Source organism: Lytechinus pictus, chromosome 3, assembly GCF_037042905.1.
Source record: "Lytechinus pictus isolate F3 Inbred chromosome 3, Lp3.0, whole genome shotgun sequence".
Taxonomy (NCBI): Eukaryota; Metazoa; Echinodermata; class Echinoidea; order Temnopleuroida; family Toxopneustidae; genus Lytechinus; species Lytechinus pictus.
Window position 1 is genome coordinate 66,609,101 of NC_087247.1, and position 22,173 is coordinate 66,631,273.

The window sequence follows — 22,173 nt, forward strand, 5'->3', positions numbered from 1 at the left end:
ACCGACTCAACGTTGCGGTATCGACAGTAGATAACTCATTCAGATTGCTGTCACACCAACAGAACCGACTCCATTTATGCAGAAAGATCTTTACTATTGCATTATTTTCAATGATAACCAATCATTCGGTTTAGAATCGGTATTTGTTGATGTGACCGCAATCGTGTCTAATACTTCATTAAAAGCATTTGGTTGATTGACATCCCGTAAAAATTAAGGGATGTAAATCCCACCTTTCGTTTTGTGTTTAACTCACTTAAGACAAAACACAAATGCTATTTACAAGTATTAATTTAAAAGTAGTAATCAATAAAATGAAATCAAACAAATTCATACGAAATATGAGGATATAGGCCCGTTTGTCTGAGGTATTCAGGAATATGTACCTACGCAAACAATGATAATAATCGGTACAAAAAAAGGAGTACAGAAATAACCTAAAATGAATTTTTCAATTAGAATATATATATATATATATATATATATATATATTATATGTAAACACACATACGACCAGCGCAATTACTGAGTTTGTACAATTAAAGGTTATTATTTTATATGCATAAAAGTATTTTTTAGAATAATCCTTATTTTACATTATTGACTACGCGTGTTGAAAAGAACATTTTGTATGCACCATTATGGTACTATTCACTTCAAATTAATTCGTTAATCAAATTAATATACAGTATAATCATTCTAAGTAACATTAATTCGAAACTTGTGTCATTGTACTTTACGACCAGTCATTTCATGATTTTTTCCCCAAATTACGTGACCAAAATAATGAATCATATATTTCACAAATAAATACTGTATATAAAATACTATTTGAAATCTTTAAAAATGAAAATCTGGCTCATCTTTAGTATAATTGAATATTTATCTACAAGAAATTAAAACTTCAACAAAAGACCTTAGCTAAAATTTTGTTGAGACAAATGGCTATATGACATGTTTTTAATGGTTATACGAGCTTTTGCATAATGCTTTGAATACTTTGAAATGCGACCAGCGCAGAATGATATATACAACAATAATTTCTCTTATTTTTGGTGTATTATAATCATAATGGCAGAAATACATAAAATAAAGACATTACATATACATGTCAGGATTCAAATATACATCATGTAATCCTATGTCTTTATCATTTTTTTTTCAACCACAAAGATGTCAAGAGAAAGAAAACATCGGATGATACGATCAAGAAATCGAATAAAGGAATTATATCGTAAATGATCGATAAACTAGTATAAAGGAAATAGTAGAAATTTACTCATTTGGATGTGCCGTCATATATACCAATGTATTTATTTTATTGTTTCGAAGTTAACGTGACTTTAAAGCCTTTTAGAAAGATTTTCACTCTAAAAAAAGAGAATCATACGACCAAAAATTATGTTATAAGATTAAATTTTGACAGGGTTTGACTTTTGTTTTGACTCAGCCAGCTGCTTCTTGACAAACTGCCATTTAACAGGACATTGACTCTTCAATTCGTTTTTAATATCTTCTGGTAATGACCATGTGGTGGTATTCGTTTTTGTGTCCAAAAAGAAGATACGACCTTGGGTCTTACCTGGTTCATTATCTACATGCATCATCCACCCCTGTACAAGAATGGACTCTTCTAAATATAATCCACATGTGCACTTCTTATGACTGGCATGGATGAGATCTGATTGCCTACAGAGCTCTAGAACCATCTTGATTCTATCCAAGTCTGGATGATCTGCTTCTGAATAATCGTGACCTCGACTGTACTCCGAGCCAGGTCTAGGAATTGGCATTGGAGGACGGGAGTCGATCTCATTTGTAGACGATGATGCAGATTCTGCCACACCAATTGCTCCGCCCATTACACCACCCACTGCCCCATCTACTACCCCACTTTCATCACCGTCGTCATTATCTTGAGGATTCTCGTATAGTTCGTGACGTCTCCGAATTTCTGGTTCAGGAATTGGTGGAAGCTTGGGTTGATTTGGCCTCGTGTGGTTCTGCTCCTTCTGTTGCGATTGCGATATTCTAACAAAGGTCTTTGTCTTTGTCTGTGGTGAATCTCCTTGTGGTAACTCATCGACAGAATTCGCCCGACGATTATTCTTGCCTAGACGTCTGCGTGGTCGTTCAATTGTAGTAAAAACGGGTGTAGTTGGGCCATTCTTACGTACTGTAGAGGTTGTAGGAGGTGCTGATGATGGTGCAGAAAGGATACCACACCTATTACATAGAACAGGGTACTTAAGCAAGACAGGACTGTCTGTCTTTCCAGGAATGTTATTCTGCTTGTAATAATCGATCATTTCTTCTAGGTTTGTAAACTGATTGCCTGTACCAACCACATTGAAACTGTTAGTAGATTGAACTACTTGGAAATGATACAAATGAAGCGGGTCGATCCTGGAAGCGGAGAGAAAACAACAGGAATTCCATTTAAGAATAACTTCAAAGAGATATAATTAGACATTAGACATGATAAGATTGGGGTAGATGGTTTTTCTCATTATATGAAACAATACTTATATATTGACACTTTAATTAGCAAATAATATTACTTGACCACTTTTACAGGTTTAACATATCGATAACCCCGGGAGAATTTATGTGAAGAGTTATGAAGCGAGAGTAATTTCTAGTGGATTAGTGATGATTATTCCATAATATCACTGTAAATACACAACACGAACACAAAGCCCAAGAATAAAAGTTTGACTGGTGCATGCACTGATACAAGACATCCTTCGGTAGGAGCAAGGAGCTCCTTGGTAGGAGATGAACTAATGGAATCAACGTGAGAAGAAAAAATAATGAAACGTCACATAAGAGGTAAGATAAGAAACTGAGAGTGAATGGAAAATTGAGAGTCTGAGTGGAGATGGAATGTGTCACATACTCCATCCCTCGTGGTAGCCAACCCAAGCTTTCCATACTAGACATGCAGCCAGAGAAAGTGTCGATGTCTAGAGAACTAAAGACAATGCGTCGACATAATTAGACCGGGGGTTGGGAGAGTTTATTCAGCAGATCGGGTGCATAACGTTTGATGGTCCCATCATGTTGGCATGAAATCTGACGGGTCACATTCTGTACGGAAGGCCCAGAGGACCCAATTTTTGTCGGCCATCTTGGATTTTTCATGAAAATCAATTATTTTCATATTTTTGCACAGACAATGGGAAAATATTAAATCAATGCCAATTTTCATGATTTAGATAGTAGAAATCGATTGCAATCGTTTTCTGGACAGTCCAGTTAATATTTTTGGGAAAATATGATAAATTATGTCAAAATTTCAATTTTTGGTCAAAATTTGCATGTGCATTGATATATTTCTGTTTTGTCATTAATATCAATAACTAATGCAAATAGCAGCATTCAACACGAAAGAGGATATATTAACAAGAACATTGATATGATTCAAGACAGACAATGTCTTAACTTGTAATTGAATAAACTCTCCCAGCCCTGGTCTAAATGTGAAAGGAAGAAGCTGTAAAGGCATTAGTCAGGTAAGCAACAGTTGCCTATAAAATGTAAATACAACGACACCTGACGAGTTATGTAACACTACAGCTGATCTCGTGAATCTCGTGATAAAGCGAAGAGCCTACACATCACGTGATCAAGTGGCGAAAACCAATGGCGCTCACCTGAAGAAAAGCGTGTATATAAAAAAAAACTGACCGAGAACGTATACGTTCGCCTTCTCGCAAGCAACGTCACCAAGCACACATCATAGGTTTTTTGCATACACACACCGATACAGTTTTATCAAGGAGTAGTAGCAAATGATGGGACTCGTGACAGCATCTAGCGATGCTGACCAGTTTCAATTGCCATCCTCAACTGAAACTTCAACACTGAAAAAATCCACCAAAAATCACCCAGAGCGAAAAACAAAAGACAAAATACAGGAATGTGAATTGATGAAAAAGAATGAGAGCATTCTTAAAGATGTAACTATATCATGGCTATGAATTCAAAAGTATGCTAAATTTGATGTAAGAGGAATACGAATTAAAAAGAAATGAGAAATATTCAAATGGTTGTTTTTAAAAAAATGTAGTTTTGATACAATAAATTTTTATCATTAATTGATCTTGAATTGATATTGAAGGTAGAAAGAAAAGTTCATTACTTTAAACGATGGTATAACCAGGGAAGTGGGAGGTTCCTTGCATGGTATACCGCTCATGAGTTTCAATGGGAATAGTGGATGATTTATCGGTAGACATGGCTTATAGATAGGGGGCTTCGGGGCCATCCCCCAAGTGAAAAAAAAAAATGAAGTGCCACCACCAAGGAAAAAAGAAGGAAAGGACAGACAAGGAACTGGAAAGGGTGCAATATGACATTATTTTCTAAATATATTGCCAACATCTATATAAATATTAGCATTATGAGCTTTTCGTGTTAAAAGCTTTGTCCCATTTACCAAGTTCGTCCCCTCATTTTTGTTATCTTTCGGCTCATTACGCAACTGAAAATTACAGAATGTACAGTCGATCGGTGTACGCATATATCATCAAACAAAGTTGAGTTTGATTTCATTGTAAATGTTTTAACTCCTATAGTAATATATATATATATATATATCTATATACATAATTTTTTTTTGTAATTTGTGGTATAAACCTATATAACACCCGGTCAAGCAACTATAAATAGTTACGTTTTAGTACAGTCTTCTGGAGAAAACGCTACTCCGGTACTCAAACAGTCTTGGCATCAATATTTACTTGGTTATTATTCTCGACAATAGATTATCAGTTAATCTCATTATGACTGATGTTAATTTATCAGTTTATACATTCTGCAGATATAACCCCATATACGGATATGTGATCACAACGCCGTGTCATTAAAGCCTACGATTTCTTCTTCAGTCAAGGGCAAAGGTGTATGGAAATTAAACAACTTAATACTTAGAGGCGTTACATTTATCAAGAAAGTAAGACTAGAAAAGGGAAGTATAAAGAAAAAATATATTACGGGATTGGTAATGCCACATAGTTGATGTGTAATAGTTGAAAACACATTTTATTGGACTCATAAACGATTCAATTCGAGATCATTGAAGGCATTCAACTACTTTTATCTTTTTGATCTGAAGGGGGGAGCTTTTATATCTAGGCCTACACATTATTAAGAATGATTAAGAGAGTAATTTGATATATGGATTTCAAGGAATATAGAATGCACCATTTCTATATATTTTCCTGAATACTTACACAACTGACATGGTGACGGCCTGTGGGTTGCTCTTGCTATCTCTCATAAGATATGAACCAGTTTTGAAAAGGTGGTGTTTGAATGCCTCTTCTTCCTGTTTATGAGGATGAAAAAGGCGTGTAAAATAATGGAAAAGGGAGGTTCAGCTAACACAGCAATTAAAAAATAGGGAGTTTTATTATAAAGTATATAATTACTATCTAAGTTAACTGAAAGGGATGAGTAAAAAAGTGTTAATAAATAAACACTTGATTCCGTTGTATTGAGTGGATCACTAGTGTACATGCATGCATGGTGTATAATCAACAAACCCTACCTGACAACAGTGTTTTCACTTTCCACGTCATTACCCGAATTACAGGAAATTCGAAAATGTAAATTGCAATTGTGGATTACCCTCCTAATAGAGATTATTTCATTTTTGGACCAACGAACCTTCAAAATAATCAAAAAAAGTTTTCATATTCACGAACCTTTTCTTGTTTTCGGACTAACGAACATTAATTTTATACCTTGATTATGTATAATGTGCGTGTTCGGAGTAACGATCTTTGCTACTTTTAATCAACAATTCAAAATCTAAATCTATTTATTATTTATTTCAAATATTTAAAAGAAGGGTAGCCCAATTATCAACAAGCTGATTTTCGTTGGGGCCCTTCGTAAACAAACACAAAATGACATATTCAAATATAAACAAAGAATAGAGCATATATACTAATATAGTAATATTAAATATCAAATAATGAAATAATCATGATTAACTATGAAAAATAACAAAATAAGTGAAATATATGATACTGTACAAATGTTACCTAAAAGAAAACAAAAATTATATATACACAATAAAAAATGAAGAGATAAGATATGTACAAAATGAGGAGAAAGAATAGAATAGATTCCACCATTAGTCCCTAAATAAATACATATCAAATGTTTTTTTTCTTCCTATTTTGCCATTTCCCGTTTAAATTGTTTAATGTCTTCTATGAATCGGAGGTGTTCGGGTAATTCATTCCAATGCATAGGCCTGTCACAAAAGTGATTTCTGGTAGAAGTTTGTACGAGCATATATGGCACCCTGAATATCATCTTATTTGTGCTCCTTGTTGTTCGAGAGGATACTTCTTCTATATAAATAAATTTATCACAAAGCATCTGAGAAGCAGCTTCGTGTAAACATTTATGAACCATTAAGCAAGATGCTCGACAAAAGACATTACGTATTTTGGCCAGGATAATATTTTTTAAAAATGTTCAGATGGAGTTTCCCAAGAGAAATTAGACACCATGCATGTATGCTGCCCTCTTATGTAATCTCTCTAGCTTACTGTGATTAATTTCAGATCTTCCCGACCAGACGGTACAGCAATACATTATAGGCATTACAAAAGGCCAATACAGCTTATTCAATTGTGCTTTATCAAAATACTGTTTACAGCGACGAATATTTTCAATTATTTTTTTCACAATTAAAATTATACTCTCAACATGTTTTTTAAAGTCGAGATTGTTATCTACAATAACTCCTAAACATATCTACTGATCTGTATGGAGATTGACTTTTAATATAAGGCCCTGTCTTTCTGCATCTCCTAATACTTTCATTTGTACATTTGTATTACTTGTTTTATATGTTTTCTTTATCTATACTCCTTTATATGTGTGCATATATTTACATTGTTATATGTTTTTTAATGAAAGTATTGAATAAATGAAATGAAATGAAATCCTATACGTGCACGGTGACGACATCCTCTTTTGACGAGTGTAGCTATATACACTATGTTGCTTTGATGGACAAGTACACCCCAACCAGGGGCGGAAATCTCTCCCAAAAGGTAGGGGGGACACAGGGGCGGATCCAGCCTTCGCCAATAAGGGGGGGGGGGCGAAAATTTGTTTCAGCCATATTTTCCCCGATCGGCAGCTCGAAGATGATTTTTGTTTGTTTCTTTGAAGGGGTAGTCCTCTTTAGACACTTCTTAACTTTATTGTTATGAATTAATTTATAATATCAGAATCCTTATTTATATGATGCGAGCGCGAAGCGCGAGCAATTTTTTTAATAAATTTTATGTATTTTTTCCTAAAATTCGAACTGATTCTGGGCAATGTTTGTTATCCTGAAAAAGATGTGTATGCAACTTAATGATTACTATATACAAACGCAAAGCGCGAGCAGAAATGAACTGATGGAAAAGATACCTGTTAAAGTAGCATTTAACAATCAAATAATTCGAGCGCGAAGCGCGAGATGATTTTTTTTTACATTTTCACCTAAAGAATGGAAATTCTAAACACTTTTTGTAACTCAAGCAGATATAGGTATATGAGTAAACAATTCATGCGAGCGCGAAGCTCGAGCGGAAAATTTAGAGATTTAGTCCTATTATATTTACTGAACGAGACACTCTATTCATGTTTTGTAAATCCTGAAAAGGATGAGTATTAATAATGCGAGCGCAAAGCGCGAGCAGAAAATTTTTATATACGTTTTGAACTGGTACCTGTTGAAAAGGTACCTGTTAAGGACTGCTTGCATTTAGCCCTGAAGGCGTTACATATTTCAACAATCAAAAAATGCGAGCGCGAAGCGCGAGCTGAACATTTTTGAACTTTCTAAAGAAAGAATGGAAAATTTTAATCAGTTTTTGTAATCGTGAACAGGATAGCTATATAATTTAACGATTGATGCGAGCGCGAAGCGCGAGCAGAACAAAAATTCGAGATTTTGACCTAAAATGGGCCACTCTGATCATGTTTTGTAAATCATCAAAAGGATGAGTAATATGGGGTCTTCCTACATTAATAATGCGAGCACAAAGCGCGGGCAGAAAAATTTTGATATTGTGATAATTGGATTATGATTTAAATTAGAGAACAAGTTGAGTATTTGAATAAACATGCGCGAGCGTGTTTCATATTTAGACTAGAATCTAGGCATTCTAAATACAACTTCAATCTTGAAAATCATGAAACTTTGATATTCCGATCTGAAAAAAGAGTCAATATCAGCTTTATGTTACAAGCACTTTGTAGAAAAATTGTAAGGTGGATGTGGATCGCACTTAAAAAAGAGCTGATATTATTATTATTACTTTGAGTTTTGACATAGGACCGGGACATCCTTACGACATGTCATCATATGAAAATGATGACTATCTTCCTATTCCTCTTGCTAAGCGCGAGATGAAACAAAAGGGACAATTTAATTATTAGATTAATATCATATTTATTAATGCCTAATGAGGGCGCGATATCTGATGATATCATGGCATAAAAACTGGACATTTCACTTTTGTGATTATGAATAGGATGCATCAGTTAATATATTTTTTAACCATTAATGCGAGCGCAAATCGCGAGCTAAATTTTTTTGATAAACTGTCATGAAAAGGGGATTTTAAGTAGTTTGTTGTATAATCAATATTGAAACATTTATATAACTCGCCAATCAAAATTCGAGCGTGCAGCACGCTAGCTGATACGTCTTGACAATCAGACCTGAAAAGGGATATTTTGAAAACTTTATGGAATACACGAAAATAAATAGGTACCTGATAAATCAAAATTTGCGAGCGCACAGCGCAAGCAGCAAATGTTAACATTCAGACCATAAAAGTGACATTTTTACATAGCACTGTTTAAAAACCAATTTGTAAATTACACAAAATATTGAAAGTTCGATTTCCGAGGTGAAATATGTTTTGTATATTGACTTACAAACTTGATATTCGAACTCTATATTGAACAAGATATGCAAATCACCTGACAGGTAATGTGAGCGCGAAGCGTGAGCGAAAATTTTATATAGTGGCAAGAAAGATTCTTTTTATTTTCCAAGTCTTCCCCTCATCTTATTTTATGCACTCGTCGTCCTTCTCTTATTTTTTCTCCTCTCTTTTCCCTCCTTTTTCCTTCTTTCTTTCCCTTTTTTTTGCTCCGCCAAGAGGGGGGGGGGGCGGGCCCCTCGGCCCCCTGGATCTGCCTATGGGGACAAGGGAAGGGGCGGAAAATTTGACAAGCAAAAAAAGGTTATCATCGCCAAAGTAAGGTCATCTCGTCCCAAAATACATGTTTTATTTCGATTTAGAATGATGTATTTCTTACCATCATAAAAGACAAAAAATAGTAGGGGGGACATTTGATATTGTGTCCCCCCTACTATTTTGAGTAGGGGGGACACGTCCCCCCTGTCCCCCCTGGGATTTCCGCCCATGACCCCAACCAAAGTTGATTAGAGTAAAAGGAGAAAAATCAAACAAGCATAACACTGAAAAGATCATCAAAATCAGATGTAAAAAAAAAAGTTCTGACATTTTAAAGTTTCGCTTTGTTTCACACAACAGCTATATGCACATGCTGGTCGGTATGCAACTAAACAGACTGATGACGTCACACACTCACTACAACTTCTTTTGTATTTTATCAAATGAAATATGAAAAAATATAATTTTCTCCTCATTGTCATGTGAAACTAAATTTTATTCCTCCCTGAACATGTGGAATTACCATTACTTCAACAGTTTATGGTAAAGTCAAGTTGGTCCCTATTGTCAAATCTGTAAAAATTGAAATATTGTATAATCAAAACAATTAAAAAAAAAAAATTGTGTGTGAGGGACACCATTGACTCTCTCATTCGCATATCACTGAATTGTGCATATAACTGATAAGTTGTGAAAAATAAGCGAAATTTTGAAATGTTATAACTTTCTTACTTTACATCCGATTTTGATAAAATTTTCAGCGTTAAGAGTGTTTGATTTTTCTCTATCGATTCAAATCAACAATTTTCTGGGGTGGACTTGACCTTTAACAGTTATCTGACAATAATTGGCATTTTGATCGTTTTAATTATTAATGCATTATTTTTACATTACGGACTTGACCTGGGAACTAAAGAAATTCTAATTTCATACATAATTTTACTCCCGTATACGATATAAGATATTACAGATTACGAAGAGTGAGCCTTTCTTGTCAGACATATTTATATCGAAACAAATATGACCAGGATCCAAAGAGCATATAAGAGAGAGACTCTGTCGTTTGGTGTGCACATCGAAACAGATCTGATCAGGAAACAACGATATATTAACATATATTGATAGTTATATCTACACGATAGGACTTTATTGCAATTGAAATAGGTTTGTACAATTACTAAAAATAATATATTATTTGCCCTACACTTTGGTTATGATTTATTTTGTTTTGCATGATTTCAGGCTGTTTGTTTGTTTAATTTGCTCAAGGCCACCATCCGAAAATTATACATAGTAAAACAAAATACCTCTCAAAATTACGTCCTGAAAGAATATCCCCCCCCCTCAAAAAAAAAAACACCAATATATATATATATATATATTTTTGAGAAGAAAACAAGTGTACAAATAATTTGCCATTGCTTGCCATTTAATTCCATACGAGGCATCAAAACACATAGGCAATATGCCTAAATAACATAAAAGGTAATGAACATCAACACAATCTGAATAATGTCGTGAGACATAACAAAAGACTACATATGCATTAGAACTGTGGCATACTGAACATGCTGAAAGATATGGTCACGTGAACACCAGGAGGGTAGCATAGAGATGTATACTAATAATTAGTATACATCTCTATGGAGGGTAGTAACTCCTCCCTGGGGCTGTTGATCACGTGACCCACCCGCAGGATAGTAGTTCCCACGGGTATTTCCCCTAAATCTTGGTAATCAACATCTTTGGAGCATATACTTTGATATTAATATTGGTGATCTGTCAGGTTTCAAACAATTTGTTTCTGAACACAAACCTTCTATATATTGTATAAGGCTATCCTTTCATGCTCCTTACCATTTACGTGTAACAACCAAAATTAGCCACATTATGTAATATGCTTCATTAAGTCTGAAAATACATATGACATGTATATCTATATATCCATACTATGGTTGTATCCGCAACTATCTGTGCACGCTTTGTTGATAAACGCTGTAATTGCCTGCCCGCCCAACCTTCCAACCTTATGCAGGCCAAAGAGCTACGTTCAGATTTCCTGTGCTCCTAATTACCAACATAAAATCAATATCTCTCCCAACCTCCCAACCAATGCTGACATAATTCTTCCCAACCTCCCAACCATGTCCTGTTTCACAGGAGTATCATAAATCTTGATAGACAAAACTCCTAAACATTTTCCATGCTCCTAATTTGCATCATAGAGCTCAAGGACTCAATGTCTCTCCCAACCTCCCAGCCATGCTGATATAATTCTGCCCAACCTCCCAACCATAGACTTATATCTCACAAGAATATCATAAGTCGTGAAGCACAAAATTTCCTAATTATTTTCCATGCTCTGAATTCCATCAAAGAGATTCAAAACTCAATGTCGCTCCAAACCTCCCAACCATGCTGACCTACTGTCGTAATTCTGCCCAGCCTCCCAACCATCATGTCATATTTCTTATGAATATCGTAAATCGTGATACACAAAATTCCTGGATATGGTTATTCTCAACAGTAACTCAGCTCTACGTGTAAAGTCAGTTGTTGTGGTAACACACAACAATCATTTATTGTTACACTACAATGCTCACAGTCATGTAGCCCCTACACACTGTAACCTCGTGTGTCTAAATTTTGTACTGACGTTAGGTCCTCTCCTCTCGATATTATAAAATAAAACCCTGATATTACAAAACGAAAATACATAGGTTGGGAGGGGAGGGAAACTTGTTGCCTCGATGGGATTTCAAACTGCAATGGCTTTATACGAGCACATGTCATTATAGAGCCGGGGTAATAGTATGGAGCGCTTAGAATCATTTGTATTAAGCGCGATATGAATGCTGCATATAAGCCAGTTCACGGTTAGCTCATGATCAACTTTTCTCAAATGACCTTTGTGATTTTTCATTAGGATAAGCACTATCATTTTCAAATGTAGATGTTGCGTAAGCTTTACCGGTAGAGTATTCAAATTCTAAGAACAAAAGGCATTGTATAGACCAGGTGACTAGAATAGTACATCAGGGATACAGTTTGGAAATCTGTTTTATTGTCTGCCTTTGGCACATTTGACTATTGTTTAGGCTACTGTCAAATACCAGTGATTATAAAGGCTCTATTTATTACTCTTCAGCTTGGATGTGATAAATATTTTGAAAGGAATACATGAATAATCATCAAATCACAAATGCCTATGTCAGTGAATTTGAAAGCCACCTTCATGGTTGTCTCCAATGACCTTTTTCTGCTCGCGCGCAGTTTACAACCGTGAACAGGCTTATTATAATGCAAGTTCCCCGCTGTGATTAATTCACATGATATGCAACTAGTGATCAGATGCACGTTCTAACGCAATTTAAACTATATTAGCATAGTTAAGCACCTGACTTATTCTTCAATAAAGCTAACACTTGTCTCTCTCAAAATTTTACTGATCACTAACAATGATCATTACCATATACACACACACAACTTTTATATGTTTACACTTGGGCAATCGGGAGGTATTCTTGATGTGATGTAAAATTAGACTTTACCAAGAAAGGTATTGTACTGAATGAATCCAGATGAAGTCATAATCTTAAGTTGCAGTTAAAGTCATTACAAAAAATATATTTACCTTTTCAATTAATGAACATCACTTAGAATTTATTTTAGAAATTGTTTTTATTAAACTATTATCATGTTGATTCAATTAAAATGTACTTTGAAATGAATTAAACATAGGTTAAGGTGGTTAAGGTTCTCTCATATCGATGTCCACGATAATCATAACAATATACGTTACTCTCTATTTTTAATAAATCATTAATGACCACCGTTTTGGGAATTCTTATGTATATAATATCTAATAAAGACTCATTTTGTTTTCATCGATTCATTGCAACCGAACATCAAAAGGGAAAACCCCAGTATTTGTATTATTCTTCAATCAATATACGGTACAACCACAATGGAATCTCACCATTGTAGGCCTATGCTTATTCATTTTAAGAGGTCTTTTCTACTTTATGATCACCAACCTTTGATTTTGCATTTCTCGAGTGTTAAATAATGTTTTGATAATACAAAAGATCAATAGCCTTCTCTCTCCTTCAATATCATAACGATTAAAGAATAACATATTTTACGATAAACTCTTCGAACAAACGATGGTGTTGATTGATATGTGTTTGACCAAATATTGATTGGTAAAGATCTTCCATCGGTTAGCTGTTCATTAGTATTCTTAAATCATACGAAAATCTCGATCGTGTTTTTTTCTGATCGAATACGCTCTTCGCCAAAACATTATTCAATTTGTTCAATCCTTTTAAAAGAGTATAATGCGACGAATGTGTTCTTTTACAATGTCAGTGCATGATTAGATATCAATTTCAACGAATTATCATTAAATTGTGATCAAAATTTCTATGAGAAATTTATCGTAAGTTGTAATAAGTCATATTCGTTACACCATGTAACCATTCCTCAACAAAGTCAATAACATTGTTTAGATATTGCACCTGTAAGAAAAGTATAGATTTAACCGAACCATATTATGTCATTCTGTTCCATTTCCTTGGATGAAAATTTGGGGTTTAGACGGGATTTCACACAAAGGTATTTTACAGAGTGGTTCACTCGATTTACGCTGGTGTCTTTTCAACAATAGAATTTTGTTTATTCGTTGAATGGTATGTGGGACGTGTTGTTGAAAACTACAGATTTCGCAGTAAAGATTATTTATGACTCACTGCCATTATCTATGAAGCAGTTAACCCCTTTGTTAGAATAAGAGGAATTCACTGCATAAGATTGCTTCTTGTTTACAGTAGTCATGAACACATCGAACCGATGGTCGTAATTCACTTAGAATCCCCTAAAATATCATGATTTCTAAGGCATACTCCGAAATATTTGTTGGTGGTGTCATACAAAACTATAATTTCTGTAAGCATACATAGCATGCAGACATAATGTATTCATTTATATTTTTATATTCAATGATAGGTATATTACTTGATAAAAAAATGAATTCATCCGGTTTGTATTAACGATATGCATTAAGAGAGGTGATAGGAAGACAAAAATGAATGACCCCATTGCAAAATAATGTCATCCGGTAGCGGATAGTATATACGCTACCGTCTATAAAATACAGAATGGTGTAACTAATGTATAAATCATAAAACGTGTTTAATATTCCCTCAGTTTTGAATTGAGTGGAAAATAAATATGCCTACATGGAAATAAGAGTGAGAGAAGTAGAGGTGTATCATACCTGTTCTTCAGTTAGGTATGCATGGTAGAAATCAAAGATTGAAGCAGAGTCTGCAATCCTTCTTGATGAGAAGCGTCGATCAGGAGTTCTAGTCCAACCACGTGCATTCTGTGACTGGTCTCCATCCTTATAAAAAATAGTAACATTCATAATCATCACGATAAATAATTAGCTTGAATACGATACCAATATATAGGTTTCAATCACTCAAGATTGCGATATGAATTAATGCATTTCCTCTGAAAGTAAAACTGACTGTGCTGTGCTCTCTCTTCTAACGAATACTGAGAAAAGGAAATACTTGATATTGAACTGCTTCCATTGAGCCATGAATTTGATATTTTTCACTTGAATGCTTCTTTTAGCTGCCATATTCACAATACATCCTGCTTACAACGCCTTGCTCATAAAATCCTCAACTAATATCATAGGGATCGAACTTAATTTTTTTTTCTTTTTTTTTTTACTGCAAGGAACCATCGAGACAAAACAGGAAAAAATGCAATTTTGGTGAATTGATATCCTCAATTATACGAAATGCCTCATTAGATATCCACAAGAAGGAATTCCTATATGAGTCAATTCAATGTAATTTTGGTTTTTTAAGAAAATTGAAATCACAATCGCTTGAATTTTGTCATTACTGCCCTGCTTGATATATATATATTGATATGTATTTTTGAATTATTGTTATTTGTTTTGTTTTTGTTTTGAGAGTTTTTTTTCGTATAAATATGATTTTCCCAATACCTATTCATAATGATGCCTTTTCTTGAAATTCATTTAATATTCTAACAGATTCCGATGCAATATTTCATGCTTAACAAGGGTATACTTCAACTTGATTATTTTTGTATTAATGCTTTGCTGTTCGGTTTTAATCTTGCTGTTTATATTGCATAATTTGTATCATATTTGTTGAAATCTTATATTCTACATGCATTGATTGATTTTATTAATGTTCTGACACAAATATTATATTCTTATATTTTAATTGGAATTGAATTGACTATTATTTAAAATGAATGATACTTACTGCCTGATCAACAAGTTGTAGAGGAGGTGGAATACGTCGATCACGTCTTTGTCTTCCGGGTGTTCCCGATATTTCATTCCCGTTCCCGGTCGAGGATACTGATTTATTCCCGGGACTGTAGGGACCATTTGTTCTCAAAAATTTCATCATAGTACCTGCCATCAAGAAATCCCTCGTTTAATACAAGGGAAACTCCATTCGAAGTGTTTTTTTTTAAGAGAGACTATTATGATCAAACTCGCCTTCTTTCCATTATATTGCATTTATATTAAACCGCAATCACTAAAAAAATTCTGGCTACAGTTGCTGGGATGAAACAATTCTACTGTGTAAGCCCTTTTTGAGACGAATGCAGTAACAAATTCACAGAAGTTCCCTTTTTGCGACTTCTTATAGCATCTTCATAGTATTTCCTATAAAGAAAAAGAATTATATACGTGGTTGGAATTATTCAATTTTCATAAAAATGTTTAAAACAAGAATGGAGCAAAGTCATGATCATTACTAAAGCATCAAAGGGGTAGCGAATATTTTTTTTAATCAATTTTTTTTTTTTTTGGGGGGGGCTTTGCTAGACATTTTACTTGAATGTGTATGCAAAAGATATTGCTTTTAAGATTGCTATTGTTGAAACCAAAATAAAATGTTATCCAAAAGGCAAGCAAATTGTAAAACTGAAGCAAATGCTTTATTTCATTTGTGATTTCTTTATATATAGGGGAAAATCGATAACTTGTTTTTAAGAGTCAGTTTCTAATATTGAAGACACAGAAGTGGTGCCACAGATGGCAGTCACATAGTGAAAACAAAAAGGAAAAAAAGTAGAAAAATAAAGAAAAAAGAAGGGTATTAAAAAGAGGTTGGGCTGTAATATTCTAGGATAACCGTAATATTCAATGCAGAAAAAATATGAGGTTATCTTTAAGGTAGTCTTGTAAAAATTTCCATATTTCATGCATTTGATATTATAAAAGGGCGATCAGACACAGATACATCGCATGTTCAGATGGCGATTCGCGGGAGTTTGCCTCTGAAGTTGAATGCAAACAACGCTTTATTACAATTTGGCCTTTTTTTTCAATGGGTTAATGCATGACATGGAACAGCCCATAATTCTTTGTTAAGCAATAAAACTTTGTTTAAATGCGAAACGTTGTAATAAAACCCAATTAAAACTACTCTTTTTGCTAATTGGATCCAAATGGGCAAACCACCTACCGCCATATCATCGCACCTTCGGCATGAATGTGAAACACAAAACATGTTAAATGATGTTTGGAAAATGTTATAAAAGCTTCATATAACGTAAGAATTCTCAAGCACATCTTTCCAGCAAATGCTATTCAAGTGATTGCTATGTTCAATTGTGGGTAACCATGGAAACGTTTATGCCTATGTTATTGCTTGTATCATCCGATCAAACAAACTTCATCGTCGATAAGTTTCCTACATGGTGGAGGCATCAACTTTTCATCCATTGCAAAGAAAGATTAAGTTGCATCTCGAATTCCTGGATGGATCATGATATCAATTAAAGGTCTGGTCCCACTAGCCGACGGACGCAAAACGTATTCATTAAGGACACAGAGGACGAGCAAAATTTCCATCCGCTCCAGAAATTTGCGAAAACATAACGGAAAATAACGGACGTGGGTAGTATGTAGTGCGGGTGTTAAGAGGTTGTTCATCGGTTGGTCATTGTTTTTTAGTGGACCCCCCTCATTTCCATTTATGCTCAATATTATACTGTTGGTTTTTTTTACGAAGTAAGAATGCTCGTATGTAAAATTGTACTTGATTTGTATTACTTGATATTACTTTGTATTATGTTTTGAATGGAAATGAAATAAAGAATTGAATTGAATTGAATTGGAAACCCTGCGGATGAAAACGGATGGAAGTGGATGACAGGTCTGAAGGGGTTACCGGGTGGTATTGAATACTAATACCCTTTTTACACAGGATTTTCTCCCGGGGGGGGGGCACTCAGTATATAATGCATAGTGGGTATGTGCCGCGGAGGGGACCCCCATTTTTACACTCAAATTCCGTTCCGAGGCATAGCATTTTTGTCTTATTGAGAAAAAGAACAAAGAAAGCCGCTCCAAAGCATAGCATTTTCTTCTTCTCGAGAAAAAAGAAGAAAAAAAAATCCGCTCCAGGGCTTCGCATATTTTCCGGTACGCCGTTCCGGTCGCAATTTTGGTGAAAAGCGGCCGCAGCTCGCTGTCCGACCATCGCCTCTGCGCTAGCGCGCCCGTCAGTCGTGCCACCGGGCTAGCTGCATGCACGTTCCATTAGGGATGCATACGCACTCGCACGCAGGCGACCCGTTCCAAGGACCCCCGTTTTCACAAACATTTGTAGTTCCGAAGCCCGTTCCGAGGACCCTCCTTTTTACAATTCGCCCGCTCCAAGGCCCCCGTTTTTTGTCTCGCCCGCGGCACACCCCTACCACTTTTTTGGTCGAGTGCCCCCCCCCCCCCGGGGATTTTCTTAACCCCGGACTATCGCTAACCCCGTACTATCCTTAACCCCGTACTATTTTTTTTCCTTTTCACACATGCCAAATTGTTATCGCTAACCCCGGATAAGGAATACTTGCTTTTCACACACGAAACTCGCTAACCCCGGACTAGTGGTTTTTGTCGATCATTCGTAGTACAAGTACTTCACTCGTACCTTTTTACACACGCTAAAATTTCCTTAACCCCGTACTATAGGTGGGGCTAAATTGCCATTTAGCCCCACCTATAGTACGGGGTTAAGCTTAGCCCACTTTCGTTTTACACTAGCGATCTTAACCCCGTACTATCGCTCTTAGCACCGCAATTGCTGGGATAACCCTGCTTTTTTGCAGGGCCAAATAATCCCGTACTAAAGGTGGGGTTAGCCCACTTTGCAAAAATGCTGTGTAAAAAGAAAGTGGGCTAAGCTTAACCCCGTACTATAGGTGGGGCTAAATGGCAATTTAGCCCCACCTATAGTACGGGGTTAAGGAAATTTTAGCGTGTGTAAAAAGGGTATTAATTTACGAGATGCATACGATTACATCCTTTCTATTTCCGTGTTAATAACGATGTACGTTCCATGTACCTTATCTTTCCTCCCTGTTTCCGTTATTCAGCTTCAGTGGATATGAGTTGCGAGGATGCCCAGAAGATGCAGAGAGGATACGCGGACGTTCAACGGATGAAAACGGACACAGAACGTTTGTTGTTCGTATACATGGTATATTTCGCGTATATACATCGTACACGGCGGAAAGTTCATCCGTTCTGAAAGTTTTGTGCAGCTCAAAGCTTTTTTGCGCAGATGAAATCACAATGGACGGATGCTCGAAGGATATAGCGAATGAAACACCACTAGCAATGGGTACACAACGGATGCATATAGCTTAGTCCATGTTCCAACGGATGGCAAGATTTTTTTTTCCGTTTTACATCCGCTTTGCATCCGCAAGTGCTGTGGGACCGGGCCCTTAGTTCGATTGCGAACAATGTGTCTAAAGTTGTATGGACTATGGGCGAACTAAGCGACATTATCTCCTCGGTGGGAAGATGACCACCCAAAATTTTAGGCCTACATGCCAAATCAACTATGTTCAACATTGTACACTATCCAATCATGATTATGTCCTAGTTAGCAAACAACCTAGTTACGACTATGAGAAAGGGATGATGCCATCATCAGCATGATCATATTATTTACCTGCGTTACGGTTGTATAGCAGGTAAATGTAATTGTTTGTTTCGTTAATGTTCGTAAACTTTGCAGGAATGCTTAGTCAATGGGGTTCGAAGCCTTCGTGGAATGTAATTAAAAGTGCATTGGTGCTTTCGAGCGCGGAAAGAAAGGATAATATGCGGTAAGGATACGTTGGGCGTATCATTTTAGCTTGTTCTCTACGGTCACGACAAATTTACAGAATTTAAAATTTGCAAAGTGAAAGTGTTCAAATTCTTACAGTGTATGGCAATCTGATAAACAAAATTAAAGGGGGGTTTTGCAAAAGTCTCTCACAGTTTTTCCAGAGTTTTTTGCTTATCGAGTTTTATCTCTGGTATTTCAACTGGTCTGAATTGTCGCATAATATAGGGTAAGAGGTCGGTTCATGTGTCACTGTTACTATACAATAAACGATGTATGTTATGTCATTATATATTCCTAATATCTATCAAGAACAGAGTTGTGCAAGTTTGATATTTGTTTTATCATTTATAATAAAAACGGCCCGGGGGGGGGGCAGTCAAATATATTGCTGTACACACACGTGACCAAAAAAACGCGTTTAAAGGTTTTTTTTTCAGTTTTGGACGCGGTCCGTGCGTGCACTCGTTAAAGCTTCAAAAACACAGATTTTCAAGAAAAAGGGTGGTTTTGAAAGACTGGTCAATGGTCAATCGCGGGGTCAAACGTATTTAGGGTATGTTTTTTCCCCCAAAGCTTTTTTTTTTAAAGACTAGTCAAACGTGTTTATAAAGGGTATGTTTTTTTTTTCCCAAGCTTTTTCCCCGAGGTCATATTTTGGCGACATCTTGTTAAGGGGCCAAAATGTGTAAATAAAGCCCGCGAAAAACTTGTTTAGGGGGTTATTTTTGCACACAGAGAAAATCTCGTTTAGGGGGTGTTTGGAAATTTCTTGGTCACGCGTGTGTACAGCAATATATTTGACTGGCCCCCGGGGAAAAACGGTCGGTCGGCTCCTAGTCGTCGGGCAAGCTATATCCATATGATATTTGCGGTTAGAAAGAGTCTCTTTTATGTGTTACTAAATGAATGAATGAATGTAGGAGGTGTGAGGATTTTACAGAAATTATAGAACAGACGCTATATAAGCTGGTGATTAGGCACAATTAAGGGAAGGTCACTGTAATGTGGCTGCAAATCGGAGTAATGAAACTGTGTTTTTCGAGGCTGAAACCTTGACAGCATAATAACAATGGTAAGTGCAATACCCTCATTATGTTGACCTTGTATATATGACTCAATTATAAATATATGATTCAACTTTACAAATAGTTCTTTGTAAAGTTTGTCAATTTAGACACTATTGGTGTAAAGTAAAGGATGTTTACTACAAAGGCAAATTATCTCTCTTTCTGTTGATTTAATAGCTGGTGACAATTTTCATGATAATTTCCATTATTTACATGACCAACTTCTGGGTAGCCTAGCTCATATAAATAACAGTCATCCAAATTGTTACGATACGCTGTCGGGATATTCTGAGAAATAAAAAGCAATAAAAGTATCTAGTTTGAATATTTTTTTACTTTACCATTGTTCTCCTTTTAGCACTCCCTATGAACATTGGCGGAAATCTGTCCCCCAAAGGTAGGGGGACCAGGGCCTGGAAAAATTGACAAGCAAGCAAAAAAAAAAAAAAAAAAAGGTTATCACCCAAATATAAGGTAATTGTAACCCCAAAACAAATTGGACAAGCAACAAAAAATGGGTTTCACCAAAGATGTAGGGTCATTTAGTCCAAAATACATGTATTTCGATTGTGAAGTGATGTATTTTTCTCCATCGTAATAGAACAAAAATAGTAGGGGGGCATTTGATATTGTGTCCCCCTACTATTTTTGGTAGGGGGACGCGTCCCCCTGTAATTTCCTCCCATGCCTATGAAAAAAAAACTTCACGAGACCCGCTGTACCCCTCATGCACTCTCAGGGGGCGCGGAATCGGGGTACCATATGGGCTTCAGTCCCCCTCCCCCTCCCACATATTTTCTAAAACCGTGTGCAATAACGTAAATGACTATATCATGGAGCCAAAATGATCTGATCGGGGATCTGATCGTGATTTGTTGCATGGTCAGCCCGCCACAACATCCGGCTCAGCCCCCCCCCCCCTTAACCGTTCCGCGGCCCCTGACTCTAACCCTGGCTCTATAAACACATGAGATAAGACAAATTGATGAAGCATCATGATTTTACGATTATAGTATATAATTATGATCATTGACTGGCCAGTGGTGAAATTATTGTTAATACAAAATAATGACAATTTTCTTACCTCAAAAAGAGTAGGCTGAAAGTATACTTCCGCAAACATATAAAAAAAATCGTGTATGGTCTCCCAGGCCAAGAGTCATACTGTATATCGGTAAAGGAAACAGTAATGGTGAAAATCAGGTATAATATATTCTTGAACACACGATTTGCACACACATGCGAATACCAGCTTATTTTCCGTATAATGTCTGCGACCGAGCTCTACATTGAGTTTGGAGCATATACATGTACTTCTTCTTTCGGTTTCTATTCAGCATGATCAAAGTATTATTCGTGACTCACTGTATGTAAAACCCTATTGTGTTCTATCTTTCACGACAAAATGGCATGGGTTTACAGATTCTGCAGTATACTCAGAGACTCTAGCAGAGTAGGGAGAATTTCTGTTTTGTTTGTGGACCTGGTTCAAGGGTCAGATTCGATACAGGCGTGCATTCGATCAACGGGTGCATGTAAATGCAGTCTTGATCGAGTTAAAGGACAATAAGTCCACTCCCAACAAAACGTTGATTTGATTAAAAAGAGAAAATCCAACAAGCATAACACTGAAAACTTTATCAAAATCTAAAAAATGAGAAAGTTTTGATTTTTTTTTTTAGTTTTGCT

The 22,173-nt window shown here is 35.8% G+C and overlaps 1 protein-coding gene across 4 annotated transcripts; it reads right to left on the reverse strand.

Annotated features, from left to right (window-relative positions):
• Nucleotides 1-665: 665 nt before the first annotated feature.
• Nucleotides 666-21,918, reverse strand: LOC129256798 (uncharacterized). 4 transcript variants are annotated; one of them, XM_054894965.2, is made up of 6 exons: nt 21,569-21,874; nt 20,826-20,897; nt 15,545-15,957; nt 14,509-14,634; nt 5,238-5,332; nt 666-2,406 (listed from the first exon to the last, which is right to left on the reverse strand). In XM_054894965.2, the coding sequence occupies exons 3-6, from the start codon at nt 15,704-15,706 to the stop codon at nt 1,413-1,415; spliced, it is 1,377 nt and encodes a 458-aa protein (XP_054750940.2). In that variant the 5' UTR covers nt 15,707-15,957; nt 20,826-20,897; nt 21,569-21,874; the 3' UTR covers nt 666-1,412. The 4 variants fall into 4 exon arrangements, with proteins under 4 accessions (XP_054750940.2, XP_063953683.1, XP_054750939.2 ...); XM_064097613.1 differs by having other exon boundaries at nt 15,545-15,699; nt 21,569-21,750; XM_054894964.2 differs by lacking the exon at nt 20,826-20,897 and having other exon boundaries at nt 21,569-21,918.
• Between the last annotated feature and the right edge of the window lie 255 nt (nt 21,919-22,173).